Genomic DNA, 24,176 nt, shown 5'->3' with positions numbered 1-24,176 from the left:
TTGGTCTCTTCACAGTAGTGTGGAGTTCTTCCTTTTCGTCAGCCAAAGTGTTGACTTGTACAAACGCATTTGTTTTCTTTTCCTTGTATCAGATACTCATCAGTTTTCTGTAACTTTACTCATTCATCTAGAGATAGAAATTAGTGTGTTCTCTCTCTATCTATCTTTCTGTCTGTTTGTCTGTCCGTTCGTCCGTCAATCTGTCTATCTATCTATCTAAGTGGGAAACATCATTTCATCTTGTGAGATGTCCTATGTCATTAATACTCGTTAAAGGTCTGGATGCGGCCCTAATTATTCAGTTTGTAATATACTTGTATTGCTACTACACATTATTATTAGGCTGAAACACAATCAACACCTATATAAAGAATGAATTTTTATTTATACACTAAATTACAAGACGATGATAGCATCGGAAATTAGGTGTACATTTCTTGACAGTAACTAAAACTAATTAGCTGAAATTACAAGAGAAGATATCTCTGAATAGTTTCCAGTGGCGTCACTAGTTGGGTGCGGACCGCACCGGGTGGCACCGACTATAGTGACGCCCTGACGCTTCTGATAATTTCTATTTCTACCGGTGGTTGAAGCACATGCATATGGAATCAAGGCCGGCATTAGGTAATTGGAGGGTCTATGCGAAGTGTAATAGAGATACAAAAAATAGAGATAGAAAAATACGCAATGAGTTAAAAAAAAACCTTCCACTAAATCAAGAAATAATATGTGCTTCATGGGACGTTTTATGAGTAGCAGGTTTGAAATAACGTTTCAACATTTTAACCAAAAGGAAGAAACATTGGTCTTGTATGTAGTCTTACAAGTAGATCTAAACATTCGTCTATACACCTTGAATCATAGTACAGACTTAGATCTAGGCTAGTAAACATAGAGCCATAGAGTTCTGGTTTGAGATTTGATCCATATTTTGCAATTTTTTTCCCTTAAAAAATGTTTTGAGTTCTGAGCTCCTCCCCCGTCAATTTGAGGCCCTAGTAGGCAGCATAGTTTGCCTTAGCCTAAGGCCGGCCCTGTTGGAATCATGTTACTGGGAATCACCAAGTCTCAACAGGTAAGGGAGGACACTCGTAGTGACAAGCCGTATACGATCTGGGTTCCAATTACATTCGATGCTTACTTCCCTTAGAGAAGTATTGAACGATTGGAATATTTCCGAGCATTCAAGATATATACTCAATAGAAGAGACATATTACCATTGTCGTGGGTATGAACTATGAACCGACATCTAACATTTTATTAATGCTATGAAGTAAATAAATCTCTGTAAAAAAAAAAACAACTGAAAAAGTAAAAAAAGGAATCGTGTGAAAAGACGTTTTGAGGCTAAATAATAAAACTCTTTTAGACATTGCGATCTATAGGGTAATGATGTAGGCCTAAAGGTCACCTGTTTCTGTGGCCCACGGTTTAATTAAACAACGACAAACCGCCTTTACTTTTCCCCAACTAATGTCAGGTACCCATTGAGCTGGGTATGAGGCGCCCTAAAAATGCGAAATTAAAAATCCCATTCTTCACCACGATTCGAACCCGGGACCCCCGGTTAGGAATCCAATAGCTTTACCACTCAGCCGCCGCGCCTCATAAACAAGTAAAAACTATAATATAAAAAGTTTTTTTTAATCAATTCGTAATTCATCATACTGATGGTGGCCTATCGTATCTCATTCTATTTATTACTTGAAATGCTCTATTTTTTTGTTAAGAAATCTTTCCTGTGCGCTTTAAACAATTAAGTTGTTTCATTTACAGTACGGCTAATGATTTTAAAATCTATGGCCATAATACAAGATCTTCGGGGCTCTCAAAGACCTTCCTTCAGGAAACAGTTCCAGGAAAAAGAAGAAGAGGCAGACAGAGAAAACGATGCGAGGACAACATAAAAGAATGGACGGGCCTGCCATTGAAAGAGGCTCTAACTAAGGCAAAAGACAGAGAGGAATGGAGAAAGACGGTCGACGAATCTTGCATGGTGCCCCAACGGTCCAACAGACTAAGGGATAGGTGAAGATTTTAAAAGGACAATGTAGACTGAAGCTTAACGTCTTCACACTCTGCGCAAAAAGTTTATTGACGTCTATCTATTTCTTCGACTCTTTACTGAATACACACACACACACAAACATAGAGTCGAGGGTGATTATTTCCAAAGAAGCCGTATTTGTATTTGAAACCTAAGCCAAATTTAATTTTAAGATGATTATAATTAGAAAAATTGTCATAGTATTATGGTAAGTGTGTGTCTGTGTGTGTTTCTATGGTGACGGTGGGAAGAGGTTAGCGATTGTTTGTGAATGATGCAAGATAGGTGGCAATATCGTCAGCTGTCCTAGTTAGGACAGACGACTCCAGAACGTGAGACTGAAAGATCGTGTTATTGTAGTGCGTTAGATTTTGTTTGGTATACCATTTAGTTTATTACTAAACTATTAAACTATTACTCAACTATTTCATCTCATTTCATTTCATTGTTTCCTTTTATCTCCACTTCGTTTTGTATATGTTGTAATACAAGTTCTATTTAGCATTGTTCACAAAGAAGTTATGTAACTTTTTACAAGTTTTACGAATTAAGCAATAATACGCCTAATGCAGTTTGTCTACCAGCAGTTTGTTGCTACAAGTCAACGACCGTCAACAAGAACGGTCAAACCAGAGTTTTCACTGCATGGTCAATTAGCTAGGATTTTTTTTCCCCAAAGACATACATAAACTGTCAAGATTCTAGAGAAATCGTTTTTTTTTTTCCAAATACCTACCTGGCAAGTTTTTCCCATATGAAGAGAATGCAAGCTAACAGTATGAAGTGTAGAAAGAAAAATAATGGCATTGAAAATTGAGTCTAACGAGGCCTGTGTTTTTAAGAAAGAAGCTTCGATGCCACATTATCTAAATAAAGCGGGATAATAAAAAATAAAGTGGTCTTTAGAGCAAGCGACTCACAGCCCAAACCACGAATAGAAATCAAGATCTTCCTCTAACGGCCTGGCATAAACAGATGTGTTTGTTAAGAACAACCATTTTGAATGGGATAAGCTTATAAAACTACATTTAGCATATGGTCAAAGTGTGGGCCTAACTTTTAAAAAACTATCAAACTTTTTTTAAAATTATCTCCACCTTCCCTCTCTACACGGTTCCTCTTGCGATCTAGAGCGCAGATGATGTTGAGGCCAACGGCTAACGAGCAGTGACCAGCACAATTAAAGTTAGGTACCCATTAGAGTTGGATGGACTTAGGGGCGCCCAAAAAAATGCAGAAATTTAAATTCCCAGCCTTCACCGAGATTCGAAACCAGAACCTCTAGGTTTGGAAGCGAAGCTCTTAGCCCCTCGACCACCGCCCCTCCCCTTTTCTTTGTAAGCCATTCAGAAAGAAAATGTTTTCTGTGTGTGTGTGTGCAGCCATTATTGGAGATTTTCAAGTAAACTAAACAATGTTTAGGGCGCTAAACTGAGCGTTAAGCTTGCCAACAAAATTATATATATAAAAAAAAAAAAAAGATCCACGAGCGGAAGTGATCAGAAAAAATGATTATGTATAGCTAAAAAGTGCACAAAAATTCTAATTACACTTTTAAAAAGCAAAGTTTATCAACACTTTCTTTATTCGGTACATCAGATATACAAAAACACCTTGCTATTTATGGATTTACATGTATGAAAATCTTCGATTATAATAAATGCGAAACTATTGTGGAGGAACATAAAAATTGCGAATATATTTATACATGATTACATAATAATTATTATATATTAAAATGTACATAATGAATCTTTTTACTTTCAAACGACAAAAATGTCTTTATATTATTGCATCAAAGTACATTTCTGCTGCGAAAAACTTTGCAAACTTTCTGCCTCTTTTTGACAACAATTCCTCAAACCTATATAGGTCAGGTGCTGAGTGCTCTTGCTATACAGGTAATCCGATATTTGATAATGACACCGCAGTTAAGACTTAAGTGTTACATTACAGATCACCGAGTGTGTACGTGAAACGTTGACGTTGTCGTCACCACTAGGTGGCTGCTGAGTATTTCAGATACACCTTCAGCATCTCATTATAGACGGCGGTCACCGCCAGGTACAGGTCGTCCATCTGTCGCGCACCCACCTCCGTGTCGGGAACGTCCATCAATGCGAGAGCGCTTTCCCGGGACGGGAAAGCCAGAAGGGCCAAATTTACAGCGGCGCGGACATACCACTCGTGATACTGGGCTAGAGATTCGTCGTAAGCCTCCTTCGCCTTGGAGCTCATGCCTCGGCTGGTGTCCTTATTCCGGAAATGCTTGATAAGCAGCCCGATAAACTTCAAGGCGCGAAGAAGGTACTTGTTCTCGCGGACGCCTTCTTGTTTGCTGGCGTTTCCCGAAGGAGAGAACTCGTATTCAAACATACTCTGTATGCTTGTGTAGTTGTCGTTCTTGAGGAGGTCTCCACTCTGGCGAAGGCTTCGCAGTAAGTCTATTTTTTCTCTGACATCGTCTGCAGCGAATTTAAAAATTGGGCCGAAGAAGTAAAAAATGCTGCAAATAAAAATATCGAAACAAAACGTCAACACACTTTTGATTTGACATTTTAAAACTGAAATTAGTGTGCAATTGAAACACAAAAGTTGTTAATTTTTTATGCATTTCAACCAAAGTTTTAAAATTAAATTTCATTTCATTTTACGAATTACATAGCTTAGGCATGCGCAAACTGTATATTTCATAATAATACACATTTTACATAAACGTTTCTTTCATTTTTAGTTCGAAGTAGAATGAGACCGGTGTGGACAGAACAGAAGAACTACTTACTGTTCGACAGTTACGATGGGGGGGGGGGCAACCGCATGCCAAAAGCGATCTTTTTTCGCGAGCTTCAAGGAGGACGGCGTAACAGAGGTGCCCCACTTAAGCGCCATGAAGATCAGCTCATTTGTCATTTCGCACTCATTGCACTGGCTTAGAGGAACGTAGCTGACAGCAGATGGCCTCTGGGAGAGACAATTGGAGAGCTCTCACGAAGGCCGCGGGGACACACATTTGAGGTCCAGAGGAAGCCCTTGTAAAAGACAGGCGCAGAAGACGCAAGCAAAAATCCTCCCTCCCCCTCCCCCAGGAGAATGGCTTTTTCTGCATCAGATGTGAAAAAATATCCAGATCGCAACTGGGTTAGCGTAGCCATGTGAAACAATGCACTCATCCTTAATCTTTGGAATCGAAGCCATTATCATTATTTTAAGAAATTTTAGTAAATTTGTTTGTAGAATCTATAATGTCCCCCAAAAAAATTATGTATTTAAAGATGTAAGATTGATTTCTATGATTTTGAAAACTGTAAAACTTACATATAAAATACAGTTCATACGTTGGTTTAACATTTAACTCTTACAAGTTTGATAGTTTTGTTTTTCTGTGTTTTGAAGAACAGAGTTGTAACAGTGTAAAGATATCTGTGTACTATCTGACCTTATAGTGACAAGTAAGGGGGGACCAGTCACGAGCTATTCGTAGCATTACAGCGCCACCTTGTTTAATAAACTTTACTATCTATAATTCAGTGATGCCCAACCTAATTCGACCGGCGGGCCATTTTCGTTTCCGACACTCGTGTCGCGGGCCAAAAAAGACAAAAAAAAAAAAACGAAATGAAATTGACCTGAAACAATTTTATTGGGTCTCTTTAATGGATATTGGAAGTTGATCTTTGTTTTGTACGTGTCGGAAAATGGCTTCACGTCTATACTCACAATGTGACTATCAATTATCATTGTAGCTGTTTTCCACCGTCTTATTTTCTTGACTCTTTTTGGTAAATATTCCCATCGATCCTACAATTTCTAGGCGTAGTTTAACAATCTTTTATTCGCGGCTCAAAGCAAGAATGGCGTCATATTTGTTTATATTACCGTTTATAGGTTTACTTTTTTTAAACAGCCACACTTTCTTTACAAATAAAATATTTAAGATTATTATCATTATCATATTATCATTATTATCATGGTGGGCCGGATAGAAACACGTCGCGGGCCGCATCTGGCCCGCGGGCCGTATTTTGGGCATCACTCATCTATTATGTAATGACTCAATAGTTAGACGCGTATAAGCTGGGACTAATCGGGGATTTTCTTAGTAACGCAACTGCACATTAAAAACATAGAACGGAAATAACCCACTTCAGAAGTGCTTAGGATATGACGCGATTTCTAAATCTAACGACACTGGACTTTGCACTTCTTGTGAAAAAAAAATGTGTTTTTATTTATCGAGGTTGTGTTATATTATTCAGTTGTGTGTTCTGGCTAATTGCATCGTCACACGAGTATCACTTAAAACATCAAGTACTCGCATTGAATTTAAAGCCAGTAACACTCTCAACAATGATAAAAGATCGTAGTTTGATACTAAAGTTAGTTGCTATAATAATGAGTTTCTTCAATGTGTTGCTGTGTAGTGATTAGGAAAACGCAAGAAAACACCAAGCTAATATTACTATTATCAATTCAATGACCGGGTCTCCCCTCCTAGTAGTTGGGTTACCCTAGCCACTATCTCACATTAGGGAACCACCAGCCTACATAAACAAACAGCCCCCATATTTCCCTTTAAAAATATTAGTAATAATTAAGGTTGTATATGTTTGAATATTTTGCTAAAAATTACCGACTTTGTTCAAAATAAACTGTTCAGGGCTCACTTTCCTTTCTTGAACATACAACAGTGCAGCTTCGTCTCGAACACAATATGTACATTTTATATGGATTATAATATAAAAGACATAACCGCCTACCGGAGTAATTCATTATAGGCAGCTAGGTACTGGTCCATCCAGATGGTGTAGTCGTTTGGGTTGTCTGTAGAGAGTTTCAAACACTGTCTGAAAAGGTTGGTCAGTCTAGGGACATTGAACTTGTCATCACTTGCCTAAATAACGACAAAAGTGGACTCAGCATAAGGAAATGTAAACTTAATTGTATGTACAGCTAACTGATCAAACTAATAGGTAGGACTAGAAGAAAGGTTTCTTACATTTTCTTTAAATATAATTTGATTAATTATTCACACTGCTATTCATAAGTTCTTACGGGATAACAAGTGAAGTACATTTAGATCTTTTCTCTACCTCTCTTTTTCTATCTCTTTACCACCACCACCCCCCTTTCCTTCTTTGTCTCTACTTTTTCTGTCTTTATCTATCTGTTATCTCCTTACCCTCTCTTTGTCTTTCTTTTTCATCATCCTTCTTTCACTATTTTTGTGGGTATCGAAGTGTATCTTCTTTTTTTTTTAAAGAACATTTCTCGGCACATCACTTAAATCATCTCGTCTATTCCTTTTACTAGGATTGACCCTTACCTTGACGCCCTCCGCCACTCCGCTGCCCCACAACTCCGTCGTAGTTACGAGTTCAGCCATTATCTCTCTGTTTGTGGTCTTAGGTTCCTTTGTCAAGCTGGGGATTGATACCTCTGATGGCGTCATCAATTCTTGTGTAACTCTCTGTGATTTTCTCGCTTTCCTTCTCGGTTTCCGTTTCTGATCTCCAGCAATGCTCTTCTGCTGGCGCCGTCTGCCACTCTTCTTCCCCTTTGATGAATAAGGCATTATGTTGTCATCATTAACCACTGAGCCCTCAGCTGTTTGATTTCGTAGCGTTTTTAATGTTTTCTGTATTCGCATTTTTCGTTTCTTTTCCTTGTGTCGTTCCGACTTTATGTTTTTCTTGGGATGTTTCGATTCTGGTTCTTGGGTCTCATTTGGGTTTCTTTTAGAGCTATCAAAACATACATTAAAACAAAAAAAAAAAAAAACATTTTAAAAAATACCTTTTGTAAAAGAAGCCTATAGGCTAAAAAAAAGTAATTGTATCAATTAATTTTGGTGAGTAGTGTCGTGATATTTGTAAATTAAATATTTCTAACAATTGTTTTTGTTTACGCTTTTGGCTTTCTGAATACTCTATGATCCTATCCCTTATCTAAACCAGTTGGGAAAATGGGGGGGGGGGGCAGAATGAAAGGAATATATGGGTGAATGTTACCGTGATCGCGTTTAAAAAGCATGTATTTAAAAAAAAGGAGGGGTGGTATGACCTGAATTCGAACTGATGGCTAACGCCTCCTCAAGCCGACATATCGTTTCAAACTTACTTGAAAGTGACGACCTATAAAGGGGACTAATTCAGTTTATACCACCACTTCAGTCAAGTACAACTTCTTTCCCTTGTTCGAGATAGCAAACAAAATAATCAATTACCAATAGTTAATTAACTAATTGGTTAAATTTTTTTTTTTATTTGTTCTTGTGTTGCCAAGTAAAAGAAATAATTGTACAAAATGTAAGCTTAATCCGAGATTGGGAGAAATGACGTGTACAAACTTTTACCAGACAGACAGACAGACAGAGTGAGTTGATATAAGAACGAAATAGAACTTTTTATTAACTTTTTACGTTAATACTCTAATTTAATATTGAAAGGAGGAATACATTTTTGTGTTCGTTGACTATTTTGGAAATATCAAATACAATAATAAAGATCTATATTTATATCGATTGCAATTGTTTAAAATAGTTATATAGGGTAGACTAAAATAGACAGCCAGACAAAGAGGAACACGTACAGGAACATAGGCTATATGTAGCTCAATAGACATGCAGTGTTATAGACAGATATATATATATATATATATATATATAGAGAGAGAGAGAGAGAGATAGATAGATAGATAGATAGATAGATAGATAGATAGATAGATAGATAGATAGATAGATAGATAGATAGATAGATAGATAGATAGATACATACATACATACATACATACATACATACATACATACATACATACATACATACATACATACATACATACATGCATAGTGGGAAGCGTGGTCGAGTGGCTAAGTGCGCTTGAACTTGGTTAGGCTACCTGAAGGGGGCTCTAGGTTCGACACCCGACTCGGGCAGAGTTGTGTTTACGGAAAACCAACTCCTAGATACCCCCTCATGCCATAAGCATGCCATAAGCTAGTATGAAAGTAGTGCTATATAAAAGCCATAATTTATTTATTTATTTACATAGATACAAAGATACGTAGAAAGATAGGTATGTACGTAGATAGAGACAACACTTCTAGACAAGCAGGCTCCTGTTAATTTATATATTTATTATCATAACTGTGTCATTTCTAACTCTAATTACATCTTGTCCCACATTCTCGTCTCACAAACCATTGGTTTAAAGCTAGCATTGTCATGAACATATATGACTCCTTAAACATGTGTATTTATATAACACATGTACTCAGAGGCGTCGCGAGAGTTGTGGCGCCTGCTTTGGTTATCAAATGGTGTCAACCCAAACGTCAATAACCCGTTCCCAATTAAAGCTATGTTATTATTATTATTATTATTATTATTATTAAATGTTCAAAAGCTTGTTAATTTCTGACAATACGTCAATACTTTAAAATCAAATGTTGGCTTTAAAAGAAAAAAAAAAAAAAAGAAAAAAAAGTTGAAAAGATACAAATGACCTTTCATTATCTTCCCTGTAGATCACATGGTCTTTTATTCCTGAATGTTTCATTTATGTTTGTCACCATGCGCGGCCTGCACCCCAGCTCCTCTTAAATGACGATACTACACGTTTTGTAATTTTTTACTTAAAGGCAAGAAAATTGGGTGTTGCGCTGTCCCCCACCCCTCGCACCCACCAAGTAAAGCTACTGCATAGTTTAAAACCTTTCATTACGGCAGGAAAATACAACCGCTTCTGTAATACAGCTTGTAAGTCAAAGGTAATATTCAGATGTCCATTTTAATTCGCAGGACTTCGCAATGGAACTGAGATGCTACAGAAAGAGTCTAGGTATCACAGACAAAGACCGCATCACAGACCAAGAGATAAGAAACAGGGATTGTACAGCGATCAAACCCTAAACTACTGTCAAAAAACGTAAACTGAAAACTCTATGGCCATATCACAAGGTCCTCAGGTCTAGCAAAAACCTTCCTTCGTGAATATTACCAGGAAAAAGAAGAAGAGGCAGTCGAAGAAAGCCATGGGAAAACAACATAGAAGAATGGACGGGCCTGTCAATGAAAGAGATTCTATTCAAGCCAAAAGACAGAGTAACGGAGAAGGGGGTAAACAGATCTTGTGTGGTGCCCCAACGGTCCAACAGACGAAGGGAAAAGTGAAGGTGAAGACTTTGCAATCTTCAAATTATTACTTTGTTCTATCGCTCTTGTTTTCTTGTTTTTTTCTAACCATTATTATTATTAACTAGAATTAGTAAATTATAACTTAAAAATTAATCAGGGACTGGTTAAAAGTATATCATTTGTAGAGGGGGATAGGAGATTTCGTGCCATTTAATTAGTCTCTGTGGGCCGAGTTTAGCCCTCGTGCCCTACTTTCGGGACCCGTGCTCTTAGTAATCACCATAACCAAGCTAATAACATGGCACTGTAAAACAGCTTCTTGGGTTTGTTTTTTTCATGGGTTCTAAAACATCGAATAAATGTCACTGTAAAGACGGAAGTACCCCCATGAACTCCCCTCCCCCAGGTACACCTCTCAAACATCTGCTAATCCTTAACTCTTGTGTACCAGGAGGTCAAGTTAGACAAACTTGTGCCACCGCTGCCAAGGTTACATGTTTTTGTTGTTTTAAACAGTTCGGTCTTGTTAGAGTTAAAGCAAGCGGTGTTTGGTTTTTTTTAATCCTGTACTTTCTACTATGTGGGTCAAGCTAGAAACTGGGTCACACTGCTGAAATATGTCTCAATATCTTGTTTTTTTTTTTACTGGTACAGACTGTTTAGCTGACCTACTTCAAAGAAAAGGCGAATACTTAAGTTTGTGGGCGCCCCACTTTCTGCCACCTGGGGTTAAAAGAGATCTAAGAATTTTGTTTTGATAACATTGTCGCATATTATATTCAGTTACACAACTTTACTGTTTTAATATTCTATTATAACATTTTGCTAGTAACAACATTATTGTAGCATTATTCTATGTAATCTACGGTGACACTTTGCTAGTATGTAACAACTTCATTACGACTTGGCTTAATCTTGTGTACTACCCTAGACAAGATCTAAAAAAACAAACAACACATTTTTGTGTTACAAGGTAGTTCCGGTTAAGTATAAAAACCTAGAGGTAATAGTACTGTGTTTCGGAGGTGGACCTGTTTGTGTGTCTGTTGAAGGATTTTCTTCGTGAAGAAATAGCTTAACTTGTGCCAAACGTCGTACAGACCTGTGACGTGGCAACGAGCTATTGGTGTAAACTGCCTACAGGTTGTGACGTTGCTTAACAGTGTTCGGGCCTTCTTTAACAACTGGTCTCGGTTCAGCAGCCATGGGCACCATCCCAGTATCACAACTACAGTTCTAACGGTTGGATTAGCCAGGTGACCAGAGTTTATTGTACACTCTTTCCCCCTTTATAAGATATTTGTTTTTTCAGATACGGAGAGATATTCCTCTCACCTTCAAGGGACCGCATTCGCCCCCAAAGGGGCTTTCACGTATGGAGGGCGAAACGTAGGAGGGCGTACTCGATGTAAAATGTGTGGTTGAGGGGTAATATCTATCAAGGGGACTTGAGTTCGAATCCCAACTCGAGCTGAATCGCGTTGACTGAGCAACTAAAGACAGCAAGGAAACCTTCTCCCAGATACCTCTACATGTCCACAAAAATGATTGGATTATGTCTCAGTGCTACAAGAATGAAATATGTGCTATTAAAAGCATTTTTTAACGATAACAATTTGTTGAATTTTCAAATGTCAAAAAAAAATATCTACCTGAACTTTAGTTCGTACACTTTTTGTTCACCTGGCTGGTCAGCGTACATTTTCTGAATGTCTTCTGTTAGTATTTCTGTAAGTCTCCGGTACTGACCCTCGTCCTCACCATTTAACAGTTTCGTCACTTTGCTGGCGGGTAATTGAAGTCTTACGCTAATGCGGACTGAGGATAAAGAAGGTTTGGGTCTTTTACACACACTCACACACTAGAAAAAAGGTCGCAAATGTGTCTAGTTAATGGTTCATGTAAATTTTCTTTAAAAAATGGAGTCGCCGATGTGTCCCCTTAGATAAGTAAACACGGTATTCCTCCCACACCCAGATCAAGTTGAAGGTCTAAACAATTATTTATTGTACCTAACTAAACCTGAATCAATTAAAACATTTACCAGTCAATTAATTAGTTGTAATTATTATTGTATTTGATATCGAATAAGAGATATAACTTCTACGTTTTCGAAAGATATAGTTGTATGTGCGGAGTTCTTTGCCTTAGATAAGCTTTGGTGTTGTTTTTTTTTTTTTTTTTTTTTTAAGGATTTAAAAATATTTTTGGTTATTTCCTTTCTATGATATTTTTGAAGACTATTTAATACTTATTGCGCGTTGTGTAGAATGCAATTAACTTTATCGCATATTTCCAATAGATTATTTTTAACTCTTTCTCTCCGTAATTATTTTTCAACGTTTTGAAGGAATTCTTGTATTTACACATTATTATTTCACTACCTTATTATGATTGGGCTTCAATGGCTTTGTTGTTTGTTATCATAAAAAGTTGTATTTGGTATAGAATTAAAGGGAAATGCATGCTCTTTTATATGGCACAAAGCCAAGTTTTAAAAAAAAAATATTAATTTAATTTAATGAGGTCAAATCAACGATGGTATCGTCGATTAGAAGAGAAAGAGTTAAATATACGAGACAAAATAAATCAAATACGTAAACATGAATAAGATATCATGTCATGACGTCAGAATCACAGACTGGCTGTAAAAAGCTAAAGAATAAAATACATGGCATGTATGCATATTTTTTTTAAGTAAAACATTTCTGGAAAAAAACTGCTGCCAATTCTGACCTTTTTTCTTACCAGCTTTCTTGTCCGTCCTGCTGGCATTCTGTAATGACTCTTTGCTTTCTTGAATTAGAACAGTTGGCATGGATGTTACCTCTACTTGAGATGAACCCGAATCCTGAATTAAAAAAAAAAATCAATCGAGTGACTGCTTACATTTGCATAAAAAATTAGATTCTTGTGAGTGTATGATAGTGTATGTATGTGTGCGCTTGCGGTGCGAAGTAATTAGGAATGTACAATTTGCATAATCACGAAAGAGAATCAATAAGCGTTATCGATCACTTTGATGAAGCAGTAAACTGATCAGGGAGCCAATGACCCTCGTGCAGGTTGTAGCACACTGTATGAAACTGAAGAAAGACACTGCAACAATTTAATTTTTTTTTAGTTGTTTTGCCTCAAAGCACACGTACTACAAAGGCAGTCAAAATTACAAATAATAACAAATAATAACAAATAGTAACAAATAATAACAAATAGTAACAAATAATAACAAATAGTAACAAATAATAACAAATAGTAACAAATAATAACAAATAATAACAAATAATAACAAATAGTAACAAATAGTAACAAATAATAACAAATAATAACAAATAGTAACAAATAATAACAAATAACAAATAGTAACAAATAGTAACCAATAATAACAAATAGTAACAAATATCAAATATAAACAAATAGTAACAAATAGTAACAAAATAATAACAAATAACAAATAATAACAAATAGTAACAAATAATAACAAATAACAAATAATACCAATATACACATAATCAAGATGAACCCTAAAGTAATAGAAATGTAAGTGGTGATATAAATTATAACGCAACGCTGCTGACCCCAGACTGTTTCCTCTATTGCTGATACTTTGGATCTAATATGTTTGTAAAATGTTTTACATGTTTCGGATGTTCCTTCTGAGTTGAAGATAATTACTTCCTAGTCCAAACCTCCCGCAGGACGACGGGGGATGGGAGCGGGCAGGGTTTGAACCCTGGGCCATCGATAAATCTAAACGACGGTCCAGCGCGCAAACCGCACGACCAGGCAGGTTGAGAAAAGGGGGGGGGGATCGCTGTGTGGGCGACAACGCTCTGACCATGGCCAATGCTCAGCCTCTCATCCACGAGATGAGCCAGAGTCGTCTTACGACTGAAGGAGACCGATGAAAACGTTGTACAGAGGTCCTAAGGTTTGAATCCAAGTTTGAAAGTGCGAGATGAACTTTAAAAGCATTCCGCTCTAATGTCTAGGAGATTCAATGGAATGGGATGTTATATGATGATTGGATAGACGTCTACAATACCAAGGCTGAGAAGACATTTACAGACAGGCAAAAGTTAATTTCGACGAAGCTGAAAACTGGACAGTGTTTATATTCCACAAATCATTTATCAACTGTCAACGGGTCTTCAAAGAATCTCTACCAATCCTTATGTTTCTTAGCATCGATGTAACTGTTATGAACCTAATATTATAAGATATTACGTCATTGTTTGTTGTTTATGTTTTGTGCGAAAGCAAAGGATCGGACGGAAATAAAAAGTTAGTTATATATGTCTACCTTGATAAAGACAGTCTCGTTATTATCATTATTATTTAATAACGTCTACATTAATTAATCTGTGACAACAGAATAGTTATGAAGCTAATAAAGAACTATTTCTGATAATAGACACGACCTTCAGATCTGACATTTCTGACTATTAGAAGAAAACAACGAATCTAGGTCAAAGATGACCCAAATGCGGACTCTGTATTGTACTAGTTTAGAGAGTAAGTTAGTTTTGTCAGATAAATATATTGTGTATAGTTTTAGTGACGGTAAAAGTAGTGACGTAGTAAGACAGACTAATGACGTAGTAGACTTAGGCGAACAAGAGACCAACATGGCGTTTTGTTAGAAGCAGGTTGTGTTTTGAATAGCAGTTGAATAGTAATTAGATATAGCGACGTTTTAGGAAGACTGGACGGATTTCTCAGTGGTTAATAAAGTCTCATTGTATAGAACTGAATGTTGTTATTAACTATATTCAACTTGTAATGTTCTGTGTCTAATGTTAAGTAATAATTGATACATAGTCGAAGTCAGATTAGATTAGCCCACAACATTATTTTGGCGACCCCGAGGCCGGAACGAACGCCACGCCATTATTTTTTGACGTGATTAACTTTATCTTGTACTGAAAAGCGTAACTTGTGGTAACTACAATCTAATGTTTCGTACTCATGGACTGTTACAGAAAGGTTACACTTTGAACTGTGTATCACGTCATGTACCACATTCAATCTTAGTGCTGAACTGTTACCTTGTTGGATGTCAAAGGACTTACTTTGGTGAATTGTCATTGAACTTACCGCAGTGAGATGTCTGTAAACGAACACTGTGAGATACCAGTGAACCTACCTGAGATGTCAAGAGAATCTATTTGTTGTGTTGTCCATCCCCATATTTATTGTATTTGTTTTTTCAAACAAAATTCTCCCTGCTATTCTAAAGACATTTGACTGTACTTTTTGTAAAAAATTGTTAAACAATTTTTTTAGAAAAGGGATTGGGGGGGGGGGGGATGTCATGTACTAGTTTAGAGAGTAGGTTAGTTTTGTTTGGGATTTTGAATTTCGGGATTTTTTTATGACGCTCCGAGTCCACTAAACTCAAATGGTTACCTGACGTTAGTTGGGGAAAGTATAGGCGGTTGGTCGTTGTGCTGGCCACATGAAATCCTCGTTTACCGTCGACCATAGAAAAAGATGACCTTTACATCATGTGCCCTATAGTTTGCAAAGTCTGAAATGGTTATCTTCATTTTACCTGTTGACACTAAACCTAACTACTCATCTGGTTGTACGTGTTACATATAATTTTTTAGCGGCCCCCCGAAACGGGAATAGACGCTATTAGTTTTGTGTGGTCTCTCTGTTCGTCTGTCCGTCCCGTTTAGATCTCGTAAACTAGAAAAAATATTGAAAATCCGACATCATGATATTTTAGACCTTTCAAAGTTCTGATGCAACGGCTACATTTTCTTTTCTGAAAGCGAAAAATGTAATTTTTAAAATCAAGTATGCAAGCTGTTTTTAAATAAAATCCACCATTTTTACAACTATTCACTAGTAACAAACACGGGTGGCTATTTAGTAAGGGGGATTACAGTATGCTATATTTATATGCAAACGGTTTTAGATTTTTGTTAAAAAAAATTTTTTCAATTGTATTGCTAAGTTAAGTAAATTTTGTCATAGTAATTACTACATTTACAAAGAAAATGTTTAAGGTTTTTTTTTTTTTTCAAAGAGAAAAATCTATTTAATATGCATATAAGTGGAACATAATCTAAAACAACAATTAATAGGTAGTTTTAAATTTTACTGCGTGAACTGAAGCCCCACACACCACATTAGATGCATAAGTCAAGGAATTTTATTTAATTTTGTTTATATTTTTACGAATTTTTTTTTTCGACGGTTTGATTGACCCTTTACAAAACAATTAGATCAATTAGATAATCATTATATGAGATCAGTTTGGCCAGGTTCACATCTAACTTCACATTCACTTTCACCTATCCCTTGGGGCACCACACAAGATCTGTCAACCTACTTTCTCCAATTTTCTCTGCCATTTGTCTTTGATATAATTTCATTATGATATTCTTTCTGAAAATATTGAAACCTGCCTTTTTACCTGCCTAAGTGGACCACTTCGGCGGGCCGATTTTAAGTTTGTGTTTCCACACAAACTGTCTTTGTGGCCTTGTTTTTCTCATGCTTCGTAACTAGTAGCAAGAATTAGCAAATTAATATACCATTAAAAAGTCAAGACCACCAAATGCGAGGCGCATAAATATAAGTTAGCTCAACCGAATGGCAGGGAGAAGATCTAGCTTGACAGCAACAGTAAAATTACTCATTCAATTTATGACCGCTGATTCTCTCTCTTACATAACAGAGTTCGGTCCCTTGCACGTGCCAACTTTTTTTTCCTCACAAAACATCAAAACAACAAAAATGTCAACAGAATGAGTTGGACCAATCAACATCATTAAAAGTGCGTCTCATAAATCTCTGATCTGGCTGTGGTGGCTATTTACAACCAGGAGTAGCGCACCTTTTGATTATCCTTCTAGACAAGTGTTTCTCAAACTTTACGAGTGACGCCCAATTATGAATATAAAAAAAAAATAATGTCGCCCGCACCCTCTTTTTTTTTTTTTGCCTGTGTTTACCTGCATTATACCATTCAAGAATCCATTCTCATGGCGTCTTTAACACAATATTTCACCGAGTAAGAAAGGAGCAAATAGAATTAACTCTTTCTCTCCTAATCGACGATACAATCGTTGATTTTGACCTCATTAAATTAAATTAATGTTTAATTTTTTAAACTTTACTTTGAACTATATAAAAAGAGCATGCATTTCCCTTTAATTCTATACCAAAATATATTTTCTGATAACAAACAACAAAGCTAACAAGGTAGTGAAAAAGTAATGAGCAAAATGAAGAAGTCCTTCCAAAACGTGGACAAATAATTACGGAGAGAAAGAGTTAATCAAAGGGGAAAAAAAGGTGAGATGGGCCGATACTGGGCGTCATCATCGAAAGATTGTCCTTCAGAAAGACGTCTTACAGCAGGCCTGCTGTTTCGATATCACGCAAAAGACGTTAAAGGTAAGTTACCGTTGTGACGTAAGAAGGACGGTGCAGCCTCGCATTGGCGGAGACATTTTGATTCAGATGTCCAAATGGTTCGAGGCAAGCACGCCCCTTTTATAAACCATGTGACCCGAGAAAAGCTTTTATCTCGTGGCCAGGATGAGAAATTGACTCTTCACCGATCTCTCTGTCAGGAGGCCCCCGTCGACTAAGTGATCATTTATTCACACCCGTCTTGGCATGTTGCACGTTCTTCCGAGCCCCTGCATCAATTCCTCCTTTCATGTGTGGCCGGAAGCTCAAGCCCCACGTGGGGGCCATCCTTATGCCTATGCTGTCCCATCGTACCCGTGGGGGGACCATCACCACACGTATGGGCCCCTTTGGGAAACGGGCTGATGGGGGTTTCGGACTGGTTTAGCGAGCCTTTTTTCCATCCCTTCGCCGTGTAATGTACCCTCGCTAGAGGATACGTGTGGTAGCCCACTGAGAGCTATGTTTGCTACCATACTTAGCCTATCCACTTTCCCGGGCGGACGTTTCCACGGAGGCGCCACGCTGAGGTGACGGAAGCTGAAATATCCCCCGGAGACATTTTGAAATGTCTTCTCCTAATTAAAACTACAATGCCAAAACAGATTTGATGTTGTCCTCAAAAAGTAAAAGACCGCCTTAGCTATTTCCCTGGGTGGGGGAGGGGGGGGGGCTGAGTCCAACAGTTTGAGAAACACTGTTTTAGACCTAGTCCTGGCTTCACGCATCTCCCCCCCCCCCCGCAGTATACCTTACCTTTCTCTTAAGGACTAACAGATTTCACCTGTTATGAGGGCGTGTGTGTGTGTGTGTGGGGGGGGGGAGGATGTTTGAGGAAATAATTTAGCATCATTTGTTGAGCCTTTCGGCTCAGTGTATGTGTATGTGTGTGTATGTGCGTGTGTGCGAGGGAGGAGTTCACAGCACTGGAGAGGAGATCTTTGGGATGTCCACGAAAACTCCAACTAGTCTTTTTATAGCAACCACAAACAACTTCAGTTGCTAGTACAATAAATAATAAGACTGCAGCTTGATTTTGTTTTTGAACAATTAAAATTGCTCCCTTTATTACAGTCCCTCTATTCAGGTTAGATCTTCGTGGAACCTGCAGAAACCTGAATCCAGGAACATGGACAGTTGGTTTCAAAAATGGTTCTAATGAATTTTTTTTAGAAATTTAACATGTTGATGTATATCGCTGAGAAAAGAATTACTAGCTCGTTGGTCACACGGGGAAAACTCCTAGTTGGATAGTAAAAAATAAATAAATGTAAATTTATTTAAAAAAAACAACAACCAAAACTTGGCGTAGTGTACCGATAAGTCAAAAACTAAGTTGTTTATTAAATATAAAGTTGCTTTCAGTTTATTGATAGATTATCTAAATTTTGCTTACATTTTTACGTAAATCTAATAAAGATTAATTTAATTGAAACAGAAAGCTTTCTATTTAAGCAAAATGTTCTTGAAGCAAACAAAATAGATGGTGACAGACACTGACAGTATGCAGAGGAGTTGGCCTCCTTCGGTCGTAGAGTGACTATAGTTCATTTCGAACACTTTTTCATGTGGCTGTGGAGCCCTACCTCGGAGAGACACTCGCGTCCACAAATATTACAGGTTAAGGTGGCTTTCGCTTTGGTGGTAGTGGAGCTGGTCATTTTTCGCATGACTTACAACAACAAGGGGAACAAATCGGAAAAGGGAAAATAAACTTGTATAAATAAAGCTGCTTTATTGCGTCCGCCTCCGGTCAATCGCACACACTGTGTCTTGAACAGGGCCGGATTTATAACAGTGCAAGACTGAGCCCTCAATCCAAGGTTTCAGGCTTTCCAAACAAAAAAAGGGGAGTGGGGGCCAACTAATTTCAATTTTTCAATAATATTTCATTTTTACAAAATCTACACATTATTATATACATAAGAAAAAAAGAGAAATGAGATTAAATTGACAAGTACTCTTTTTTTTTTCTTCAGAAATATGACAGGCATTATAATGAACATTGAAAAGAAAGCTCAAATCTTGACTTTACTAAAATTCGGCACTGAGCGTGCGATAGGATGGGCTTGGGTTTATGTGTACTGGGAGGGTTTTTTCAGATCCTCTTAACTTCCTTCCACAATCTATTTGTGAATGTGAAAGTCATGATCGGTCAGAGCGTGAGCAGAAGGCCTCAAAACTGACCATGGTCTCACCGACATGTGGCGTGCAACACGTTATAGGTCTTCAATGCCCACAGCTTAAAAGTCAGTGTTTAGGCCTTCTATGACAATCGGTGTTGGTCAGAGGAGGCCTTAGAAGTGCGCGAGGCCCGGGACAAGTGTCATATTTGGGCCAAAAATATTTGAACGACTCCCGCCCTCCCCCATGACCATCCCTCTATGGCCGCCTTAAGCACATTTAAAGTACTCACGCAGAGAGACAAGAGCGTAGCTCCAAGAAGCAAGAGAACGGGACCGCAGAGGAGCATCATTGTTGATACGCCCTTGAGATCTCCACCAAGATTACATCTGAATAACGAAATTCAATCTCACAGTGCCGCGCCCCTTTCGTTGCTCGTTCCGTCAAGTGAGCACCCTAGTCTGTGGCGCAGTTGACAAGGGTCGCTCTGTCTTCTAGTTCCACAAATTTAGGTGTGTTCAAATATTGTTCTGTAAATATAGAAATATATAAAAACAAAGTTAAGTGGTTTTTCCTTCTGTCTGCTATATATATAAAGATTATTATTTAACATTTCAAGAAACATGTAACTTATAAATTACAGACGTTCATTAATAAGATAATTACGTCTTACGCGTATCCATGAGCTAATTTAACCACGCATGTTAAATAGAGACCTAAACTCTACTAAGTCTTTGGTTTTCCTGGCTGATTTAGGCAACCCTTTCCATGCTCTAAACTCTAAACTCTACTAAGTCTTTGGTTTTCCTGGCTGATTTTAGCCACCCTTTCCATGCTCTAAGCTCTACTAAGTCTTTGGTTTTCCTGGCTGATTCAGGCAACCCGTTAGATGCTCTAAGCTCTACTTAGTCTTTGGTTTTCCTGGCTGATTCAGGCAACCCGTTCCAAGCTCTAAGCTCTACTAAGTCTTTGGTTTTCCTGGCTGATTCAGGAGAAGGAGCACTCGTAAGGCTTTGTTCTAGAATATGGAATAAGAAATGTGTCTTTATCTTTGAGTATTTTTGGGGGGGGGGGGGGGGTATTTTGTTGGGTTGTATTATTTTGTATTTATAAGTTATGACTCAGTGTTTATTGCGTATTGCTACTTTACTTTTTAGTCTTCTGTCTTAAAACGTCTCTAAATTTAGTGACTTTTACTAAAGGTTTTACTCTAATCAACATTCGTTATAAATATTACGTCTCTATCTAGGCGGCCTTAGCGGGTGGCGAGTGGGGCAACCGCCCCAGGCCCGCGCATCGAGGGGGGAGGCCGCGATAAAGAGAATATTTGTTTACAGCCAGACCATCAATACAAATATTCGTGGCCCCGAAACTCGCCCAGGGCCCCGCACACTGCTAAGGCAGACTCTGCTGACCGCATGTCTAGAAAACTAGATCTATGTCTATTTTATAAACATTTTACTTAAAAAAAAGGTAAAAAGAGTAAAACCTCCAATTTTTTAAGTAACGTCTGTATTATATATGATAAGATAAGATTCCATAATTTAAAATAAATACATGTAGAATCTAGTAGACAGCAGTCTATATTCTTCTTAAATAAAATAGTCCACAACTTCCGTTCAACAACAACAATAATAAGGCTTGTCTTCGAGTCCGAAGATAAAGTGAGGAATGCAGTAATTCCCGTGGCTGCGCAGCTCCAGCTGTAACCTACATATTTTGCCACATCCAGGGCAAGCATAACCATTGTCCGCAGGTAATCGATTTATATTTTCTTTTCGCCGTCTGCGTCTGTATTCGGCAGCGGATTTTCTTGTGGTCTCAAATATGTGGGACATGTTCTACGTCAAAATGAATTACGCACACCAAGAGTTGCGATAACCTGGAAGCCAAAACGAGGAAAGCGCAAACAGGGACGTCCTCGTATTACCTGGCGACACACCTTCATGGAGGACCTCAGAACAGTGGACACCAGATGGGAGGAGGCTCCAGACATTGCCAGTGACAGATCATTATGGAGACAGCTTGCCGCCCAATGCGCCGAACGGCGCGGGAGGACCTAAGTCTAAGTAAGTCTCAAATATGTATCCCGCAGCCTTTGTGAGTGACCTCCAGCTGTCTCATGCTGAGGCCGCATGCAACCAGGTGCTCTCTTCTATGTCAGCTAAGGCAAGTTGGCGCCTAGTCTGATTTTTAAAGCGTTTCCGTGGGGTGCCTCTGTTACGTCCACCACCTTTTAGCTCACCAAAAAAAGATTGCCTTTGGCATACGTTCGTTTCCAATACGTGCCCTGTCCAGCGTAACTGCCGGACCATAAGAAGTCCCTCTATCTATATATGGAAATGAAAATTCATAGACAATACTTTATATCTGATATCGTCTGCACACCACGTGCAATGTGTAAGACATCTCTAAGTAATAGTGAAGATTGTCATACATGGCGGTAAAAACTATAAATAGCAATATATATTGGTGTATCCGGTGGGCAAAAAAAAAAAAAAAAGAAAAAAAAATGTTGTAAAGCTTTTTTTTAAAACGTTTTTCAAAAGTCACGTGGTATATCTGGCTTGTATTTTTTTTTAACTTCAGAAACAAATTTTAAAGCGCTTCAGTTTGTTTGAGTTGGCAACAGAGAAGTTTAATTTAGCTTCCTTGACTATGCTTAGTTTATGGTGAAAATCTCTATTATCTCTTTATGTACTGAAACCTGAGTGCAGTGGCGTATCTAGGACTGGGGAGGGGGGGGAGAATTTGAAAATCCCCCCGGCCCCCCGCCTCAGGGTGGCTCCCAAAAGAGTGTTCGAAAATTTACTTTACATTAAATATTACGCAAAATGCAGGTGCCCCTAAAGAGGTCAAGCCCGCAACTAAGATCAGGACACACACCTCTGTTAAATTACCATCTGAACAAACACATAGACAATTAAATAAAAAATACATCTGATTTTAATTGATAAAAATGAAAACTCTAAGGTGAACCTCACAGGTCTGCAATACAGGTATGACGGATAGGTTCGACTTTTTCAGTCGACTATAGACTCCTAGTCTAGCCCCCTTTACTTTTACCAAATGTTAATTTGAAGTATCATCGCCTACGATCACATAATAATAATAAATTATTAAAATAAAAATAATTAATAAAATACTTACATTTGTGAGATCCATCTGGCACGAATAAAAAAAAAAGATCTGTTTATTTCATGGATCTTTTGATATAGATTTAGTGCTTCTAGCACCAGGAAATGTTTACAAGATTCATCTTTGCGTGAATCCACTTCTTCATTAGATATGCAATCAAAAACACTTTCAATGCTCTACCGAGCTTAACAAGTAATCTCCCTTGTTACTGTAAATATTGTGTTGTTCGCCTTCAGCACCGATAACTCTCCGAAACACTACATCCATTTGTAATTCTAATTAGTTCCTTGTCCATACAACATGCGAAACATGACTAGACCTATCAATAGCACTGATAAGTGACAACGTTTGAGTTTAATTGTATACTTTAAAATATGTGAAACCATTTAATTACTTTGACCTACATTATTTTTTTTTTTATCTTTCACAGCTCTCACGTGACAGGGGTTATTTATAGTAGTCAAGATTCTACATTACTGTAAACTTCTACGTTTCAACTAATCCGTTACCGAGACAAGCAGCCCTTTTGTTTGATAACTTCTTCTGTCCTCCTTGTGTCTATATCGCCCAGTCTGACGCGAAAACGTGAAGTGTCTGGAGCTGGGGTGAGGAGAGGAGTTGACCTTGTGCTCGCCCTGTCTAGCGCGCTGAGTTTGAAAATGTATGGCGTCTAGGTTTTAGAGGGAAGCGAGCAAACTGCAAGCAGACGCCTAAACTTTTCTTTTTTTTCCTTTATGACTTCCGGCTCATTAAAAAAGATAAGTAAAAATACATAAAAAGTATTCTAACCGGCACACAATGCAGCCTGTTAGCTGAGATCATTATTGTCATACTACTGGTGTTTTTTTTTTATTCTTATTATTAATTTAACTCCTTTTTGCTTCCTGAGGATTTTTATTCACAACTTGAGGGCTAGACAAAATATAAGAGTTCACTAGATTTTTCCTTTCCATTAAGACGAGGTGTTTAGGACTAGAACAGAAAGATTTAAAAACTCCTTTATCCCACTATCGGTCAGAGTGTTACAAGATCAATTAGATCATCCGTCGTCATCGAGAAGTACATAGAAGTCAAACTCATAAAGCGCTGGTTGTGAATGTGTATGTGTTTCATGTGTGAATGTTGTTCGAATTTTTCATCCATATTGTTTTTTTTTGTAAACTAGTTACGCTAAGGTTGTCAATTGTAGTCGAACTGAATTTCCATTTGATTGGATCAATAAAATTATCTTATCTTATTTAAATGGGTACCTAGATTCTGCTGGAAAAAACTAGAGGAAGTTGGTCGTTCTGCTAGCCTT

General features: G+C 37.8%; 1 protein-coding gene across 3 annotated transcripts; it reads right to left on the bottom strand.

Moving 5' to 3' along the window:
* Positions 1 to 366: 366 nt before the first annotated feature.
* LOC106065264 (uncharacterized) lies at positions 367 to 23,437 on the bottom strand. 3 transcript variants are annotated; one of them, XM_056008564.1, is made up of 7 exons: positions 22,889 to 23,437; positions 20,031 to 20,268; positions 12,932 to 13,034; positions 11,836 to 12,001; positions 7,375 to 7,792; positions 6,809 to 6,942; positions 367 to 4,557 (listed from the first exon to the last, which is right to left on the bottom strand). In XM_056008564.1, exons 2-7 carry the CDS (start codon positions 20,088 to 20,090, stop codon positions 4,050 to 4,052), a joined length of 1,389 nt encoding a protein of 462 aa, XP_055864539.1. In that variant the 5' UTR covers positions 20,091 to 20,268; positions 22,889 to 23,437; the 3' UTR covers positions 367 to 4,049. The 3 variants fall into 3 exon arrangements, with proteins under 3 accessions (XP_055864539.1, XP_055864537.1, XP_055864538.1); XM_056008562.1 differs by having other exon boundaries at positions 12,920 to 13,034; positions 22,889 to 23,436; XM_056008563.1 differs by lacking the exon at positions 22,889 to 23,437 and adding an exon at positions 21,228 to 21,246 and having other exon boundaries at positions 12,920 to 13,034.
* Between the last annotated feature and the right edge of the window lie 739 nt (positions 23,438 to 24,176).

This window comes from Biomphalaria glabrata, chromosome 13, assembly GCF_947242115.1.
Source record: "Biomphalaria glabrata chromosome 13, xgBioGlab47.1, whole genome shotgun sequence".
NCBI lineage: Eukaryota > Metazoa > Mollusca > Gastropoda > Planorbidae > Biomphalaria > Biomphalaria glabrata.
Note: the sequence above shows the minus strand (reverse complement) of the source record. Positions and strands in the feature narration are given on the sequence as shown.